Source organism: Salvelinus fontinalis, chromosome 30, assembly GCF_029448725.1.
Source record: "Salvelinus fontinalis isolate EN_2023a chromosome 30, ASM2944872v1, whole genome shotgun sequence".
NCBI lineage: Eukaryota > Metazoa > Chordata > Actinopteri > Salmoniformes > Salmonidae > Salvelinus > Salvelinus fontinalis.
In genome coordinates this window covers 28,806,309-28,826,490 of record NC_074694.1, presented here as the reverse complement: position 1 = coordinate 28,826,490, position 20,182 = coordinate 28,806,309, and the positions used below count along the sequence as shown (strand labels likewise).

Genomic DNA, 20,182 nt, shown 5'->3' with positions numbered 1-20,182 from the left:
ACAAAGCCTTGAGGAACACAAAAACTTACCTTAGATTTGTTCTGATTAAAGCCATGTTGGTTGAAGCATCAATGTTTTTATATACAGTTGAAGTCTGAAGTTTACATACACCTTAGCCAAATACATTTAAACTCAGTTTTTCATCATTCCTGGCATTTAATCGTAGTAAAAATTCCTGTCTTAGGTCAGTTAGGATCACCACTTTATTTTAATAATGTGAAATGTCAGAATAATAGTAGAGATAATTATTTATTTCAGCTTTTATTTCTTTCATCACAATCCCAGTGGGTCAGAAGTTTACATACTCAATTAGTATTTGGTAGCATTCCCTTTAAATTGTTTAACTTGGGTCAAATGTTTCGGGTAGCCTTCCACAAGCTTCCCACAATAAGTTGGGTGAATTTTGGCTCATTCCCCCTACCAGATCTGGTGTAACTGAGTCAGGTTTGTAGGTCTCCTTGCTCGGACACGCTTTTTCAGTTCTGCTCACAAATTTTCTATGCGATTGAGGTCAGGGCTTTGTGATGGCCACTCTTTGTGATGGCCGCGTGTCAATGTAAATTGTCCGGTGGCGATTTTTATGAATTGTTCGGCAGTCTAATGGCTTGGGGGTAGAAGCTGTTGAGGAGCCTTTTGGTCCTAGACTTGGCGCTCCGTACCACTTGCCATTCGGTCGCAGAGGAAACAGTCTAACTTGGGTGACTGGAGTTTCTTGACAATTTTATGGGCTTTCTTCTGACACCGCCTATTATATAGGTCCTGGATGGCAGGAAGCTTAGCCCCAGTGATGTACTGGGCCGTTTGCACTACCATCTGTAGCGCCTTACAGTGAGATGCCAAGCAGTTGCCGTACCAGGTGGTGATGCAACCGGTAAGGATGCTCTCGATGGTGCAGCTGTAGAACCTTTTGAGGATCTGGTGGCCTATGCCTAATCTTTTCAGTCTCCCGAAGAGAATTTTTTGTTGTTGTGCCCTCTTCACGACTGTCTTGGTATGTTTGGACCATGATAGTTCGTTGATGATGTGGACACCAAGGAACTAGAAGCTCTCGACCCGCTCCACTACAGCCCCGTCAATGATAATGGGGGCCTGTTCGGCCCGCCTTTTCCTGTAGTCCACGATCAGCTCATTTGTCTTGCTCACATTGAGGGAGAGGTTGTTGTCCTGGCACCACACTGCCAGTTCTCTGACCTCCCTATAGGCCGTCTCATCGTTATCGGTGATAAGTTGTTGTGTCGTCAGCAAACTTAATGATGGTGTTGGACTCGTGTTTGGCCACGCAGTTGTGAGTGAATAGGGAATACAGGAGGGGACTAAGTACACACCCCTGAGGGGCCCCAGTGTTAAGGATCAGTGTGGCAGCAGACGTGTTGTTGCCTACTCTTACCACCTGTGGGCGGCCAGTCAGGAAGTCCAGGATCCAGTTGCAGAGGGAGGTGTTTAGTCCCAGAGTCTTTAGCTTGGTGATGAGCTTCGTGGGCACTATGGTGTTGAATGCTGAGCTGTAGTTGATGAACAGCATTCTCACATAGGTTTTCCTTTTGTCCAGGTTAGAAAGTGCGAGTGTGGAGTGCGAATGAGATTGCATCGTCTGTGGATCTGTTGGAGCGGTATGCGAATTGGAGTGTGTCTAATGTGTCCGGGAGGATGCTGTTGATGTGAGCCATGACCAGCCTTTCAAAGCACTTCATGGCTACCGACGTGAGTGCCACGGGGCGATAATCATTTAGGCAGGTTACCTTCGCTTCCTTGGGCACAGGGACAATGGTGGTCTGCTTGAAACATGTAGGTATTACAGACTCTGTCAGGGAGAGGTTGAAAATGTCAGTGGAGACACTTGACAGTTGGTCCGCCCATGCTTTGAGCACACGTGCTGGTAATCCGTCTGGCCGAGCGGCTTTGAATGTTGGCCTGTTTAAAAGTTTTGTTCACATCAGCTACGGAGAGCGTTATCACACAGTCATCTAGAACAGCTGGTGGTCTCGTGCGCATGCTTCAGTGTTGCTTACCTCGAAGCGAGCATAAAAGGCATTTAGCTCTTCTGGTAGGCTCGCGTCACTGGGCAGCTCGAGTCTGGATTTCCCTTTGTAGTCCGTAATAGGTTTCAAGCCCTGCCACATCTGACGAGCATCTGAATCCTACTACACCGGCTCTATCTTAATCCTTTATTGACCCTTTGCTTGTTTTATGGTTCGTCAATTTCGGATTTCTTATAAGCGTCCGGATTAGTCTCCCGCTCCTTGAAAGCGGCAGCTCTAGCCTTTAGCTCTATTTTCAGGTGTCTCCAGCGATGTTCGATCGAGTTCAAGTCCCGGCTCTGGCTGGGCCACTCAAGGACATTCAGAGACTTCTCCCGAAGCCACTCCTGCGTTGTCTTGGCTGTGTGCTTAGGGTCGTTGTCCTGTTGGAAAGTGAACCTTCGCCCCAGTCTGAGGTCCTGAGCGCTCTGGAGCAGGTTTTTATCAAGGATCTCTGTACTTTGCTCCGTTCATATTTCCCTCGATCCTGACTAGTCTCCCAGTCCCTGCCGCTGAAAAACATCCCCTCAGCATGATGCAGCACCATGCTTCACCGTAGGGATGGTATTGGCCAGGTGATTTTATTATTATTTTTATTTATTTAACCTTTAACTAGGCAAGTCAGTTAAGAACATTCTTATTTACAATGATGGCCAAACCCGGACGATGCTGGGCCAATTGTGCGTCGCCCTATGGGACTCCCAATCACGGCCGGATGTGCTACAGCCTGGATTCAAACCAGGGACTGACCGCTGCGCCATTCGGGAGTGGTGATGAGCAGTGTCTGGTTTCCTCCAGATGTGACTCTTAGCATTCAAGCCAAGGTGCTCCATCTTTGTTTCATCAGAATCTTGTTTCTCATGGTCAGAGTCCTTCGGGTGCCTTTTGGCAAACTCCAATTGGGATGGTATGTGCCTTTTACTGAGGAGTGGCTTCCGTCTGGCCACTACCATAAAGCCCTGATTGGTGGAGTGCTGCAGAGATTGCTGTCCTTCTGGAAGGTTCTCCCATCTCCACAGAGGAACTCTGACGCTCTGTCAGTGACCATCAGATTCTTAGTCACCTACCTGACAAGACCCTTCTCCCCCGATTGCTCAGTTTGGCCGTGCGGCCAGCTCTAGGAAGAGTCTTGGTTGTTAAAAACTTCTTCCATTCAAGAATGATGGTGGTCTCTGTGTTCTTGGACCTTCAATGCTGCAGAAACATTTTTGGTACCCTTCCCTAGATCTGTGCCTCGGAGCTCTTACAGTCAATTCCTTCGACCTCATGGCTAGGTTTTTGCTCTGACATGCACTGTCAACTGTGAGACCTTATATAGGCAAGTGTGTGCCTTTTCAAACCATGCCCAATCAATTGAATTTACCACAGGTGGACTTCAATCAAGGTGTAGAAACATCTCAAGGATGATCAGTGGAAACAGGATACACCTGAGCTCAATTTCTAGTCTCATAGCAAAGGGTCTGAATACTTATGTAAATAAGGGATTTCTGGCTTTATTTTCAATACATTTGCAAAAATGTCTAAACCTATTTTTGCTTTGTCATTATGGGGTATTATGTGTAGATTGAGGATGTTTTATTTTATCAAATTTAGAATAAGGATGTAACGTAATAAAATGTGGGAAAAGGGAAGGGGTCTGAATACTTTCCAACTATACTGTTGGCCCAATTTGTTTAAAAATTAGAGGCGGTCTCCATCTTTTGAGACCTTACAGCTCTATCAACCTCTGTTCATACCCCTCCTCTCTCTATCTGCTGTGTTCAAACTGCCCTCCTCTTCTTAGGGTGTTGTAACAGGTGTTTACAGTCGTCTATCCCTCTCCCCCAGGCCTGCCAGCTTCTCCTCCAGCAGCAGCAGCAGAACCCCCAGCAGCAACAGCTCACCTCACCACAGCAGCTCCAACAGCTCCTACAGAACCAGAGGAAGTTCCCCCAAAACCCACGCCAGCAGGCCGACCCACAACAGGTACTACTTCTACTGCTACTGTTACCACTACTACTACTATTATATTGATTAGGAGATGACAGGTCTAATACAGAGTCATGTCTGTCCTATTAAATATATTCCCAAATACATTGAACAAAAATATTAACGCAACATGTAAAGTGTTGGTCCCGTTTTTCATGAGCTGAAATAAAAGATCCCAGAAGTCTTACATACGCACATAAATGTATTTCTCTCAAATTTTGTGCACAAATTTGTTTACATCCCTGTTGGTGAGCATTTCTCCTTTGAGACAATGATCTTTCCACCTGACAAGTGTGGCATATCAAGAAGCTGATTAAACAGCTTGATCATTACACAGGTGCACTTTGTGCTAGGGATAATTCATTCCTCAAATGTGCAGTTTTGTTACACAACACAATGCCACAGATGTCTCATGTTTTGAGGGAGCATGCAATTGGCATGCTGACTGCAGGAACGTCCACCAGAGCTGTTGCCAGATAATGTAATGTTAATTTCTTTACCATAAGCCTCAAGTCATTTTTAAAGAATTTGGCTGTACATCCGACTGGCCTCACAACTGCAGACCACGTGTATGGCATTGTGTGGGCTAGCGGTTTGCTGATATCAACTTTAAGAGTGCCCCATGGTGGCGGTGGGATTATGGTATGGGCGGGCATAAGCTACGAACACAACTGCATTTTATCGATGGCAATTTGAAAGCACCGAGATACTGTGAAGAGATCCTGAGGCCCATTGTCGTTCCATTCAGCATGATAATGCACAGCCCCATGTCGCAAGGATCTTTATACAATTCCTGGAAGCCTGCATACTCACCAGACATTTTACCCTTTGAGCATGTTTGGGATGCTCTGGATCTACGTGTACGACTGCGTGTTCAAGTTCCCGCCAATATCCAGCCACTTCGCACAGCCATTGAAGAGTGGGACAACATTCCACAAGCCGCAATCAACAGCCTGATCAACTCTATGCAAAGAAGATGTCACGCTGAATGAGGCAAATGGTGGTCACGCCTAGGGCTGTTGCGGTGTCCGTATTACCGGCGGTCACCAGTCATGAAGGCAGTCAAATTTCACATGACCGTTTAGTCCCGGTAATTAGGATTCTCCAAGCTCTGATGCTGCTGCTGGTTATTAGTAGCCTACCAAACTTGCTAACTGCCTGGTACTCAGCACTCTATTGTCCCTCTAGTCATTCTGACATCAATGCAAATGTCTTTGAAAATCTAATCAAACACTTCATGAGAGCCCATGAGCTCATGTTGAGCAACATACCTATAGGCTATGCAATTGCGGGAGAAAACCGAGTGATGGCCGGTAATAAAAATAGAATCCCATCAGCTTTCTATAGGCTGGGCCTACTATATTTATTTCTCAACTTTCCTAATATTAAGCACATTGCTTATATTTACTAAAGGAGAATACCCTACCTGGCTGGAATGAAAATAAACCATGGGGAAAAGAGCCCTCCATTCGCTATTTATGTGCATAGATGACATGAATTCTTTCCTCTGCCCCTGTTTTGATACAGGTGCATGATAATGGTAAATTCTAAATCAAAACAAATGTCACATATACTAAATAATATATCTAAACACAAGATTAAATCAATAATAGTGTGATGGGTGACAATTAGCCAATCACTTGTGAATGATGCCCAGAATAAGAAACAATGTATTTTTTTGTCAACTTGTTCAAATCATAGTCACACACCTCATGTAGCCTAACCCATAGGCCTATATTTTCAGGACCCTGTCTTTCAAAGATAATTCGTAAAAATCCAAATTACTTCACAGATCTTCATTGTAAAGGGTTTAAACACTGTTTCCCATGCTTGTTCAATGAACAATAAACAATTAATGAACATGCACCTGTGGAACGGTCGTTAAGACACTAACAGCTTACAGATGGTAGGCAATTAAGGTCACAGTTATTAAAACTTAGAACACTAAAGAGGCCTTTCTACTGACTCTGAAAAATACCAAAAGAAAGATGCCCAGGGTCCCTGCTCATCTGCGTGAACGTGCCTTAGGCATGCTGCAAGGAGGCATGAGGACAGCAGATGTGGCCAGGGCAATAAATTGCAATGTCTGTACTTTGAGACGCCTAAGACAGCGCTACAGAGAGACAGGACGGACAGCTGATCTTACACATGGTCTGCCACTGCGAGGACGAACACCTGCACAGGATCGGTACATCCAAACATCACACCTGCGGTACAGGATGGCAACAACAGCTGCCCGAGTTACACCAGGAACGCACAATCCTTCCATCAGTGCTCACACTGTTCACAAGAGGCTGAGAGAGGTTGGATTTAGGGCTTGTAGGCCTGTTGTAAGGCGGGCCCTCACCAGACATCACCGGCAACAACATCGCCTATGGGCACAAACCCACCGTCACTGGACCAGACAGGACTGGCAAAAAGTGCTCTTTACTGACGAGTTGCGGTTTTCTCTCACCAGGGGCGATGGTTGGATTCGCTTTTATCGTTGACGGAATGAGCGTTACACCGAGGCCTGTACTCTGGAGCGGGATCACAGCATCATTGGACTGAGCTTGTTGCAGCATTGCAGCCAATCTCAACGCTATGCATTACAGTGAAGACATCCTCCCTCGTGGTACCTTTCCTGCAGGCTCATCCTGACATAATCCTCCAGCATGACAATGCCACCAGCCATACTGCTCGTTCTGTGCGTGATTTCCTGCAAGACAGGAATGTCAGTGTTTTGCCATGGCCAGCGAAGAGCCCGGATCTCAATCCCATTGAGCACGTCTGGGACCTGTTGGATTGGAGGGTGAGGGCTAGGGCCATTCCCCCCCCCCCCCCCCCCCCCCAGAAATGTCCGGAAACTTGCAGGTGCCTTGGTGGAAGAGGTGGGGTAATATCTCACAGCAAGAACTGGCAAGTCTGGTGCAGTCCATGAGGAGGAGATGCACTGCAGTACTTAATGCAGCTGGTGGCCACACCAGATACTGGCTTTTGATTTTGACACCCCCTTTGTTCAGGGACACATTATTCCATTTCTGTTAGTCACATGTCTGTGGAACTTGTTCAGTTTGTCTCCCTTGTTGAATCTTATGTTCATACAAATATTTACACATGTTAAGTTTGCTGAAAATAAACACAGTTCACAGAGAGGACGTTTTCTTTTTTGCTGAGTTAACTTTAATAAAGTTATCACAACTAAAGTGGCCAAATAACTTCTTAAAATTAAGCACATTAATCCGCCTTACAAGGAGCGTGAGAATTTTCACTATAAAATGTACAATTTATAATCAAAGCATAACATGCATAATTGCATTTTTGGTCACTTTTGATAATTGTGTTTTCCCGCTAATGAAACATTCGTGCTTATAGCCAACTACAATGTGTGTATTGCTGCGCTTATAATGTGAAGGAAAAGCCTAATCATTTATTAAAATGTTTAAGTGAAATGTTGTGATCTGTTCCGTCAGCCACATTGCATAAATATGTTTTTTTGATGCTTGTGGTTGTAATTAATTTGAGATCTATTGCATCCCACAACTGTCCCAGAGTATGTTTGGAATTTTTATTTTGCGCACAGAATTGAATAGGTCGACTTTTGCACTATGGGGGATAGTAGATCGACATAGGCTAGTGCTTTTGCTGTTCGTTTGGCCTTCTCATCTTGTTGACTGACAAAGTAAATGTGGACAATTCTTCCAATATCTTCAATATGCACCTTGGAATTTGTCTGTCTTAACTTGTAGCCTGTGAGAGACCCGATCACTTGGTAACTACGGCTTGTGCCGCACACTCAGGGAGAAGGGCACAACGCAGCACCCCGGGCCGCAAAAGGCATGGATTTTTTTAGGGTGCGTTACAGCCTCAAAGGGCATGCTGCCGTGAAATTCGAGGCATTATCAAGTGCTTGTCAAATTGTAAATGAGACTATTGGCGTGTGTACACCCTTCGCAAGAAAACAAAGCAGAGCTCGTGCCTTTCAAGCGACTTTTTTCAAATCATCATTAGTCTCATCATGCAGCCTTACAATGTATTAAATGTCAAAACATATAGCCCAACGTTTGTAGAACTAAAATTACATTATTAACTCTAAATTAAGCATATAGGAGTAGCTGGGTCTTTGTTAACCGCTCAACACCACATGTCAGAACATAACATAATATTTTATGCCACAGGACAGTGATTTGTATACTGATAATTGGTACTGCATTTCAGAGAATGTTACTTGTATACCAGTCCAAACCCCGTCTTTTAAAATGTGAATGCGCTTTTTAGATATTTTTCCTTTTTTTTTTTTAACACTTTTGGCACTCCCTCAAATCGCTTGGAGAAAAGAATTATATTTTATTCAGCTTTGTTCAATTGTATTCTTCATACTATTAAATAATATAAAATAATGCCACGGAATTTTAAGCAAATCATGTCTGCTAAATGAACTAGTGTAGCCCACTAACATTTGGCATAGCCACATCAGGACCTAACATAAAGACAGCTCAGAGTATGCTATTCTTTTCTTCTGAAATAGACTACATTTTCTTCATGCTTCTTTAGACCTGTCTAACATAATGGATTTATTCTGAAGGTGTAGGCTATATTACATTGATTTATTAGACTTTTTAAAATGGCTTGTAGGCTGCCTGTGGAAGCAAGGAGGTGCTAGATGTGTTTTATGTTTTAAAATGGTCAATTACCGGGAGACCGACCAGTTATTTGCTTGACGATCACTGGCTGACAGAATTCTGTGACTTCCACAGCCCTAGTCACACCAGATACTGACTGCTTTTCTGATCCACGGCCCCTATAAAAAAAAAATATATATATATTTTTACATTTTTAAAAAAAATATGAATCTGTGACTAACAGATGCGTATCTGTATTCTCAGTCGTGAAATCCATAGACTAGTGCCTAATGTATTTATATAAATTGACTGATTTCCTTATATGAACTCTAACTCAGTAAAATTTTGTTGCGTTTACATTTTTGTTCAGTATAAATGTTTTCTCAGATATTTTATTTTCTGTTAAACTGTGTGCACTGAACTGACATGTATGATGGTGGCAGACACAATGTTCAGATGAAGGGAGTGAAATAGTCTGAAGCGCACTACTGCGGTGCTCAACTCAAACAGTGGTGTGTAGCCTACTGTAGCTGCTTGAAAAGTAATTCAATGCCTATACTTTCACTTAGGATGCAACTTTTCAGTGCTACTGTTTTTGCCATGTTATGTTGTTATTCAAACAATCATAAGCTATACAAATAGTCGCACACTCATATATATATGATGAGAGGCTACAAGGACAAAACTCTTGATGCTGTAATGATGAAAATATCTCAAAAACCAAGAGAGGAAATGCTAAAAACTCAACCAAAGAAAAACAACGCAACAGTCTTTTTCACCAAGTGTACGGAGGACATGAAAGATCCTGAAAAAGCACTGGCATATTCTGTAATCAGACAAAACAATATATATAAAAAAATAATCACGCAACTCTTCAAGGAACCCCCACTGGTGGTCTATAAGCGTGGTCACAATATTGGAGATAGCTTGGTGAGATCTGACCTGCACACTCAGACACTCTTGACACCCATTACAAATGGGAACTACAAATGTGGCTAATGCACACAGTGCAATAGCCCTATAAGGTCTAAAAATCCCTGTTAGGTGTATCTCATGCAAGACCAAGGCAGTAATCTATTTTATCACTTGTTCATGTGGGAAAGCCTACATAGGACAAACAAAAATGCAATTAAAACAATGCATAGCAGAACACTGCAGCCCCAATCAGGTGTAAGAACACTGACTATCCAGTAGCAGCTCACTTTGTTGAAGCAAACCATCCCATCTCCTCCCTCAAATACACAGGCATTGAGCATGTTGCTCTACCAAGGAGAGGAGGTAACATCGAGATCCTACTTTTACAAAAGGAGGCTTACTGGATATCCCATCTAAAAACTTTGACACCAAGTTGTCTGGAAATTGACTTTGATCTCAGGCCCTAAATGAACAACTCTCTTATGAGCAAGTCTTATAAATGGATATATTCTTTCTACAGCTCATCAACGTACACACCCAGTATGTTCCACCTGTTGATGATGCTTATTATGCATTACATGTAGCACTTTTTTAGTAAATAGGAAACAATTAAATATATGTGAAATTTAATTAAACAATGTATGTTTATGCTAATATTATGCACAATATTTAATTGTTTTCATATGATAACAATAGCCTAATATATGCTATAAACTATTGTTTTAAGTTTTACTCAATTCATTCTAATTCACTTAATAATTATGACACACTGTTGTCATTGGTTGCGCTGTTTCTCTACATAACCTGGTTCAAGCATTCTTGACATTACCCTGAAGAAGGCACAGTGATGCTGAAACAGTGGTGACTTACTTGATAAATTACTGGGAGTTTATATATAGAGTGTGCGACTCTATTTTTATAGCTTATAGGTTATTCGCCGTTAGTCAGCACCTCTACATAAAATAATTTTCTCTGGGTATGCGCCAGCTCATGTTTTTATTATAATATTGTTTTTTAAAATCGGACAACCCTATAGAATAGTTTGACCTATTTACCTAATAGTCTTGTTGTGTGTTTTATGCGAGATAAATATTACTCTCGAGGCACATTCTAATTGCGAGAGCCATAGGAGGGAAACGTGTATTCTGACAAGAAGTCAATGCTCAACAAACCAGTTTTGTCCTTTGTTGAAAGAGGGGGATCCCAGTTTTCCATTGCTACCATGTTTATTTGTCTGCTCCTTCCAATTGCGCGAGTGGCATCGTTTTACAAATATGTTAGGCGCAGCTGCCCAACAGAGCTCTTACAGGGGCAATGGCATCTTAAAAGAGCAATGACATAGGCCGACTTTGTAATAGAAACCCCCCAAAAGAATTGAGTGAATACTAATTTATGTATTTATAATATTAATAATAATTACATTATTAATAATTATAATCAGGATATGTCCAATGGTGTAAATGCAGATAGGTTGAAGCAGAAGGTTTGTCTATGTACATTTTATACCCACTATGCTGCATCACTTAGGCTACAGGTGATGATGCTTATTGCCAATAGCACATCTGATAATATAGACGCTCCCCCTCCCCCATAGTCAACTGGCGGTCCGGACACAGAGTGGGGTCAATACGGACTGCGGGTCCCGACTACAAAAATATATACAGTCGGAAGTTTACATACACCTTAGCCAAATACATGTAAACTCAGTTTTTCACAATTCCTGACATTTAATCCTAGTAAAAATTCCCTGTCTTAGGTCAGTTAGGATCACAACTTTATTTTAAGAATGTGAAATGTCAGAATAATAGTCGAGAATGATTTATTTCAGCTTTTATTTCTTTCACAGTCCCAGAGGGTCAATTAGTATTTGGTAGTATTGCCTTTAAATTGTTTAACTTGGGTCAAACATTTCAAGTAGCCTTCCACAAGCTTCCCGCAATAAGTTGGGTGAATTTTGGCCCATTCCTCCTGACAGAGCTGGTATAACTGAGTCAGGTCTCCTTGCTCGCACACACTTTTTCAGTTCTGCCCACAAATTGTCTATGGGATTGAGGTCAGGGCTTTGTGATGGCCACTCCAATAATTTGACTTTGTTGTCCTTAAGCCATTTTGCAACAACTTTGGAAGTATGCTTGGGGTCGTTGTCCATTCGGAAGACCCATTTGAGACCAAGCTTTAACTTCCTGACTGATGTCTTTAGATGTTGCATCAATATATCCACATAATTTTCTTTCCTCATGATGTCATCTATTTTGTGAAGTGCACCAGGCCCTCCTGCAGCAAAGCACCCCCACAACATGATGCTGCCACCTCCACACTTCACGGTTGGGATGGTGTTCTTCGGCTTGCAAGCTTTCCCCTTTTTCCTCCAAACATAATGATGCTCATTATGGCTAAACTATTCTATTTTTGTTTCATCAGACCAGAGGACATTTCTCCAAAAAGTACGATCTTTGTCCCCATGTGCAGTTGCAAACCGTAGTCTGGCTTTTTAAGGCGGTTTTGGAGCAGTGGCTTCTTCCTTGCTGAGCGGCCTTTCAGGTTATGTCGATGTAGGACTCGTTTTACCGTGGATATAGATACTTTTGTACCTGTTTCCTCTAAGCATCTTCACAAGGTCCTTTGCTGTTCTGGGATTGATTTGCACTTTTCGCACCGAAATAAATTTGTCTCTAGGAGACAACGCGTCTCCTTCCTGAGCGGTATGACGGCTGCGTGGTCCCATGGTGTTTATACTTGCGTACTATTGTTTGTACAGATGAACGTGGTACCTTCAAGCGTTTGGAAATTGCTCCCAAGGATGAACCAGACTTGTGGAGGTCTACAATTGTTTTTCTGAGGTCTTGGCTGATTACTTTTGATTTTCCCATGATGTCAATCAGACTGTGGTGATGCGCTCATGTTGCCGTGTTTGCTTACAGGGTTTTCAATCCCACTAATCTGTCATCTCTCTCCTCAGTTGGCCAGGATCGTGGCTATTCTCCAGCAGCAGAGGCAACAGCAGCAGCAGGGCGTCGGCGGGGTGGGAGTGGGCTCCAAACTGTCCCCCTCTCACCTGGGAGGGGGAGGCCCAAAACTGCCTCTGGCAGACTCCCTGCCCCATCCAGGCATGGGGGGCTCTGTGGACCTGCACCAGAAAACACAGGGCTACTCTGGTGAGTGGTGTACACATAGATATGAATGGATATAAAGGATAGATAATAGTCTCTTGTCACATACTTGAGATTTCCCTTTTTACCTGAGAGAACATTCCTAAAATTAACACAACTAGAATATATTATTTTCAATACAAACCACTAACAATGTAGACCATCTTGAGGATTTTCATTGCATACTGACTGATGCTCTGCATGTAATTGAGTCATTGTACATGCCACCTGCCATCAGCTCTGACACCTTTCTGCTCCCCCCCTCAGGGTACAGTGGAGGAGTGAACATGTCTGGTCTGGACATGGGGGGCTCGGTGGTGGGGGGCCCAGGGGGCATGAAGGACGTGGGAGGGCAGCAATCCCGCTTCAAATGGATGATGGAGGGTCACTCTCCTGCCCCCTCCCATCCTGAGAGCCTCCACAAAAACGGTGAGAGCGAAAGCCCTTATTCTATAGTGAGTGTACTGAATTAATTACAGTATGACATGCCAACATTGTCGACCCATCAGCTGCTTTTTCATCTGACTTTATTTATTTTTTCTCTTCATCTCACTATGTCTTCTCTTCCCCCTCTGTCTTTCCGTCCCCCTCTGTCTTTCAGGTCCTATGTCCACCCCTATGAGGAGGGGTGGCTCGCCATACTCCCAGTATGACATGATGGGAGGGGAGGGGCTAGGTATGCCCACACAGGGGGACAACTGGCACCGTACTCCTGGGAACAAGATGGGCTCCAAGCCCCAGGGCACGTCCAGCTGGCCTCCTGGTGAGTGGCCCTTCTAAATATTAACTGAATGTGCCGGGATTTGTTCTATCCCACCACTAACACTTGATTTGATCAAATCCCCTAAATCAGTTAGTGTTGGGCTGGAACAGAAGCCTGCAACTCTCTGTGACCAGGGTTAAGTCGATGAGGAGGGCTTCTATTTGCTCTGAAATTCTAATCTAGAATTCCTGTATGTTTGTCTATGATGTCAGAGTTCCAGCCCGGCGTGCCCTGGAAGGGGATCCAGAGCATCGACCCCGAGTCTGATCCCTACATGACCCCAGGGAGCATGATGGGAATCCCTGGGCCGTCCAGCCTCAATGACACAGAGCACCAGTTGCTAAGAGACAACACAGGTACCTACCTAGATTGAAGCAGAGTTACTCCTGTATCTATGACTAAGTCCACATTCCGAGCACTAGTTGCTGAGACCGGCTGACCTGACAATACTTATTACTTAATAGTAACACATTACATAAGTGTATTGTCAAACCTCCATGTTCTCACATAAAGTCAAAGAAACTTGCACATAACACTGAAATCATACCCATCAATACATGCATCTTTCAGTTAAATATCAGGTTGTGTTAATAATACATATATCTTGATGGTGTGTTGATGCTAGCTAAGCTTGTGGTGTTTGTTTCAGAACCCAACCCCTCCCTGAACACCTTGCTGCCTTCACCTGGTGCCTGGCCCTACAGTGCCTCAGACAGCCCCCTCAACAACGCACACAACTCAGGTAGCAGACTGGAAAACACTCACAGTATTACTGTAAATGTGTTCTGTATGGTTTATGAATGTCCTAATGTGCCTTTCACCGAAAGTGTTAAACATTCACTTAATATTCTCCAGGCATTTCATTTACATTACATTTAAGTCATTTAGCAGACGCTCTTATCCAGAGCGACTTACAAATTGGTGCATTCACCTAATGACATCCAGTGGAACAGCCACTTTACAATAGTGCATCTACATCTTTTAAGGGGGGGGGGGGGGGCAGAAGGATTGCTTTATCCTATCCTAGGTATTCCTTGAAGAGGTGGGGTTTCAGGTGTCTCCGGAAGGTGGTGATTGACTCCGCTGTCCTGGCGTCGTGAGGGAGTTTGTTCCACCATTGGGGTGCCAGAGCAGCGAACAGTTTTGATTGGGCTGAGCGGGAACTGTACTTCCTCAGTGGTAGGGAGGCGAGCAGGCCTTCAAATAGTGTTCCTCTGCTTTTTTCACTCATACTGTTTCAGCTGTTGTATCATTCAGTTAATCGAGTTTCAACTCTGTCTTCGTTTAGTTTTTCTGTGTGTTCCATCCTCCACGTGTGCGGTTATAACAGAGTCAGTTCTGACTTTAGTTCATTTCCTGTTTCTCACAGCAAATTACACAGAGTATAAGACCAGCTGGCCCCCTGAGCCCATTGGACACAACAAGATGTGGAAGACCAATCGCAACCAACAGTCCCAGCAGCTGCCACGCCCACCCCCGGGACTCACCAATCAGAAGCAGGCCTCGCCGTCCCGTGGCCCATGGCAGGCCCGTGGCTGGGGCAGCTCGAGTGGGATCCAGGAAACCAGATATGGCCCTGGTAATGTTATAACACAATGTTGTAGAGAATGGAGGGGCCTGTGTTTCTGAGTCTTTCCACCCTGTACTGTTCTGTGCTGCCCTGCTGCCTGGGAAAGCATTCAGCAGACTAAATGTACCCAGGATGTCCCTTGCCTTGATCTGAATTGCCGTCCAAAATTGCACCCTATTCCCTATGGGCACTGGTCAATACTAGTGCACTATAAAGGGAATGTGGTGCCATTTGGGACGCGGACCCAGATAAATTACATATTTTATTCTGGGTGCTGCAAGCTTAAAGTACAGTAGGGCTTATTTATCATTCATTGCTCCAGAGCTACCTGCCGCAAGTACAGAGGTAGTGGTTTTCTAATATCTGGAACTGATTCCTATGTGCTTTGGTTCTAGCAGGCTCTGCTTGGAGTGATGGGGGGACCTCCAGAGGAAGCTGCTGGCTGGTGCTCTGCAACCTCACTCCACAGGTACACACACATCATCCCTCATCAAGACTACCTACACACACACGCACACACACGTCATCCCTCATCAAGACTACACACACACACACACACACACACACACACACACACACACACACACACACACACACACATCATTCTCATCAAGACTACCTACACACACACACAGACACACATCATCCCTCATCAAGACTACCTACACACACACACACACACACACATCATCCCTCATCAAGGCTACACACACACATCATCCCTCATCAAGACTACCTACACACACACACACACACACACACACACACACACACACACACACACACACACACACACACACACACACACACACACACACACACACACACACACACACACACACACACACACACACACACACCATCCCTCATCAAGACTACCTACACACACACACACACACACACACACGCATCATCCCTCATCCAGACTACCTGCACACACGCATCATCCCTCATCCAGACTACCTGCACACACACACACACGTTATCCCTCATCCAGACTACCTGCACACACACACACACACACACACACACACACACGTTATCCCTCATCCAGACTACATGCACACACACACACGTTATCCCTCATCCAGACTACCTGCACACACACGTCATCACTCATCCAGACTACCTGCACACACACACACACGTTATCCCTCATCAAGACTACCTGCACACACACACACACGTTATCCCTCATCAAGACTACCTGCACATACACACACACACACGTTATCCCTCATCAAGACTACCTGCACACACACGTTATCCCTCATCCAGACTACCTGCACACACACACACACACACACGTTATCCCTCATCCAGACTACATGCACACACACGTCATCCCTCATCCAGACTAGCTACACACACACACACACACATCATCCCTCATCAAGACTACCTACACACACACATCAAATCAAGTTTTATTTGTCACCTGCGCCGAATACAACAGGTGTAGGTAGACCTTACAGTGAGATGCTTACTTACAGGCTCTAACCAATGGTGCGGGGGAAAAAGGTGTGTGTGTGTGTGTGTGTGTGTGTGTGTGTGTGTGTGTGTGTGTGTGTGTGTGTGTGTGTGTGGTAAAGTAAAGAAATAAAACAACAGTAAAAATACATTTGAAAAAAGAGTAGTAAGGCTATATACAGACACCTGTTAGTCAGGCTTATTGAGGTAGTATGTACATGTAGGTATCGTTAAAGTGACGATGCATATATGATGAACAGAGAGTAGCAGTAGCGTAAAAAGAGGGGTTGGCGGGTGGCAGGACACAATGCAGATAGCCCGGTTAGCCAATGTGCGGGAGCACTGGTTGGTCGGGCCAATTTTAGGTAGTATGTACATGAATGTATAGTTAAAGTGACTATGCATATAAGATAAACGGAGAGCAGCAGCAGTGTAAAAGAGGGGTTGGGGGGGCACACAATGCAAATAGTCCAGGTAGCCATTTGGTTACCTGTTCAGGAGTCTTATGGCTTGGTAAAAACTGTTGAGAAGACTTTTTGTCCTAGACTTGGCACTCTGGTACCGCTTGCCATGCGGTAGTAGAGAGAACAGTCTGTGGCTGGGGCCTTTGAAAATTTTTAGGGCCTTCCTCTGACACCGCCGGTTGTAGAGGTCCTGGATGGCAGGCAGCTTTGCCCCAGTGATGTACTGGGCCGTACACACTACCCTCTGAGGTGCCTTGTGGTCGGAGGCCTGAGCAATTGCCGTACCAGGCAGTGATGCAACCGGTCAGGATGCTCTCGATGTTGCAGCTGTAGAACCTTTTGAGGACCTCAGGACCCATGCCAAATCTTTTTAGTTTCCTGAGGGGGAATAGGCTTTGTCGTGCCCTCTTCACGACTGTCTTGGTGTGTTTGGACCAATCTAGTTTGTTGTTGATATGGACACCAAGGAATTTGAAGCTCTCAACCTGCTCCACTACAGCCCCGTCGATGAGAATGGGGACGTGCTCGGTGCTCCTTTTCCTGTAGTCCACAATCTCCTTAGTCTTGGTTACGTTGAGGGATAGGTTGTTATTCTGGCACCACCCGGCCAGGTCTCAGCCTATAGGGAGGAGGTCAGTCTCGTCGTTGTCGGTGATCAGGCCTACCACTGTTATGTCGTCTGCAAACTTAATGATGGTGTTGGAGTCGTGCCTAGCCATGCAGTCGTGGGTGAACAGGGAGTACAGGAGGGGATTGAGCATGCACCCCTGGGGAGCTCCAGTGTTGAGGATCAGCGTGGCAGATGTGTTGCTACCTACCCTCACCACCTGGGGGCAGCCTGTCAGGAAGTCCAGGATCCAGCTGCAGAGGGAGGTGTTTAGTCCCAGGTTCCTTAATTTGGTGATGAGCTTTGAGGGTACTATGGTGTTGAACGCTGAGCTGTAGTCAATGAACAGCATTCTCACATAGGTGTTCCTTTTGTCCAGGTGGGAAAGGGCAGTGTGGAGTGCAATAGAGATTGCATCGTCTGTGGATCTGTTTGGGCGGTATGCAAATTGGAGTGGGTCTAGGGTTTCTGGGATAATGGTGTTGATGTGAGCCATTACCAGCCTTTCAAAGCACCTCATGGCTACGGACGTGAGTGCTACGGGTCTGTAGTCATTTAGGCAGGTTGCCTTTGTGTTCTTGGGCACAGGGACTATGGTGGTCTGCTTGAAGCATGTTGGTATTATAGACTCAATCAGGGACATGTTGAAAATGTCAGTGAAGACACCTGCCAGTTGGTCAGCACATGCCCGGAGCACACGTCCTGGTAATCCATCTGGCCCCGCAGCCTTGTGTATGTTGACCTGTTTAAAGGTCTTACTCATGTCGGCTACAGAGGGCGTGATCACACAGTCATCCAGAACAGCTGATGCTCTCATGCATGCCTCAGTGTTGCTTGTCTCGAAGCGAGCATAGAAGCTATTTAGCTCATCTGGTAGGATCGTGTCACTGGACAGCTCGCGGCTGTGCTGCCCTTTGTAGTCTGTAATAGTTTACAAGCCCTGCCACATCCGACGAGCGTCGGAGCCGGTGTAGTAGGATTCAATCTTAGCCCTGTATTGACTCTTTGCCTGTTTGATGGTTCATCGCAGGGCATAGCGGGATTTCTTGTAAGCTTCCGGGTTAGAGTCCCGCACCTTGAAAGCGGCAGCTCTACCCTTTAGCTCAGTGCGAATTTTTCCTGTAATCCATGGCTTCTGGTTGGGATATGTACGTACGGTCACTGTGGGGACGACGTCCTCAATGCACTTATTGATAAAGCCAGTGACTGATGTGGTGTACTCCTCAATGCCATCAGAAGAATCCCGGAACATGTTCCAGTCTGTGCTAGCAAAACAGTCCTGTAGTTCAGCATCTGCTTCATCTGACCACTTTTTTATAGACCGAGTCACTGGTGCTTCCTGCTTTCATTTTTGATTGTAAGCAGGAATCAGGAGGATAGAGTTGTGGTCGGATTTACCAAATGGAGGGCGAGGGAGAGCTTTGTACGTGTCTCTGTGTGTGGAGTACAGGTGATCTAGAATTGTTTTCCCTCTGGTTGCACATTTAACATGATTATAGAGATTTGGTAGAACTGATTTAAGTTTCCCTGCATTAAAGTCTCCGGCCACTAGGAGCGCCGCCTCTGGGTGAGTGGTTTCCTGTTTGCTTATTTCCTTATACAGCTGACTGAGTGCAGTCTTAGTGCCAGCATCTGTCTGTGGTGGTAAATAAACAGCCACGAAAAGTATAGCTGAGAACTCTCTAGGCAAGTAGTGTGGCCTGCAATTTATCACAATATACTGTATTTCAGGTGAGCAAAATCTAGAGACTTCCTTAGATTTCGTGCACCAGCTGTTGTTAACAAATATGCACAGACCGCCTCCGCCGCCCCCCAATATCTATGTCGTCATTCAGCCACGATTCCGTGAAGCATAGGATATTACAGTTTTTGATGTCCCGTTGGTAGGATATTCGTGGCCGTACCTCATCTAGTTTATTGTCCAATGATTGCACGTTGGCGAGTAATATTGACGGTAACGGCAGCTTTCCTAGTTGCCTTCTACGGGTCCGGACGAGGCAACCGGCTCTTCGTCCTCTGCGTCGCTTCCTTTTGCGAATAATTGGGATGTCTGCCCTGCGGGGTGTTTGGAGAATATCGTGTGAGTCCTGCTTGTTGTTGTTGAAGAAATCTTCTTCTAATCTGAGGTGAGTGATTGCTGTTCTGATATCCAGAAGCTCTTTTCTTCCGTAAGATACGGTTGCAGAAACGGGTACAAAATAATTTACAAATATCGCGCAAAAAAACATAATAGCACAATTGGTTAGGAGACCGTGAAACGGCGGCCATCTCCTCCGGCGCCATTTCTTCCCATTTTTTTCACATCATCCCTCATCAAGACTACCTACACACACACACACACACACACACACACACACACACACACACACACACACACACATCATCCCTAAGGACAACAGAGACAACCACATGCATGTGCACACAAACCATCACTTTTCCTTCACATATCCCCCTCTACCACACAAGTCATCCCTAACTCATGTCCCTCTGTTGTTCCCTCCTGCAGATTGACGGCTCCACCCTCCGTACCATCTGTATGCAGCATGGCCCCCTGCTGACCTTTCACCTCGGCCTGACCCAGGGCAGCGCTCTGATTCGCTACAGCACCCCACAGGAAGCAGCAAAGGCCCAGAGCGCACTACACATGTAAGCCCCTC

General features: G+C 45.1%; 1 protein-coding gene across 8 annotated transcripts in view; it reads left to right on the top strand.

Annotated features, from left to right (window-relative positions):
- LOC129828967 (trinucleotide repeat-containing gene 6B protein-like) overlaps positions 1–20,182 on the top strand; it is a 35,573-nt gene that overhangs the window by 11,803 nt on the left and 3,588 nt on the right. For 3 of the 8 annotated variants that reach the window (XM_055890316.1, XM_055890314.1, XM_055890320.1), the window contains 9 exons: positions 3,825–3,983; positions 12,462–12,657; positions 12,919–13,080; positions 13,253–13,414; positions 13,627–13,770; positions 14,064–14,156; positions 14,784–14,993; positions 15,380–15,453; positions 20,032–20,171. In XM_055890316.1, the coding sequence (XP_055746291.1) occupies positions 3,825–3,983; positions 12,462–12,657; positions 12,919–13,080; positions 13,253–13,414; positions 13,627–13,770; positions 14,064–14,156; positions 14,784–14,993; positions 15,380–15,453; positions 20,032–20,171 (1,340 nt within the window). The remainder of the gene's footprint in view (positions 1–3,824; positions 3,984–12,461; positions 12,658–12,918; positions 13,081–13,252; positions 13,415–13,626; positions 13,771–14,063; positions 14,157–14,783; positions 14,994–15,379; positions 15,454–20,031; positions 20,172–20,182) is intronic. The other 5 variants (XM_055890319.1, XM_055890317.1, XM_055890321.1 and 2 more) reach the window with 3 other exon arrangements.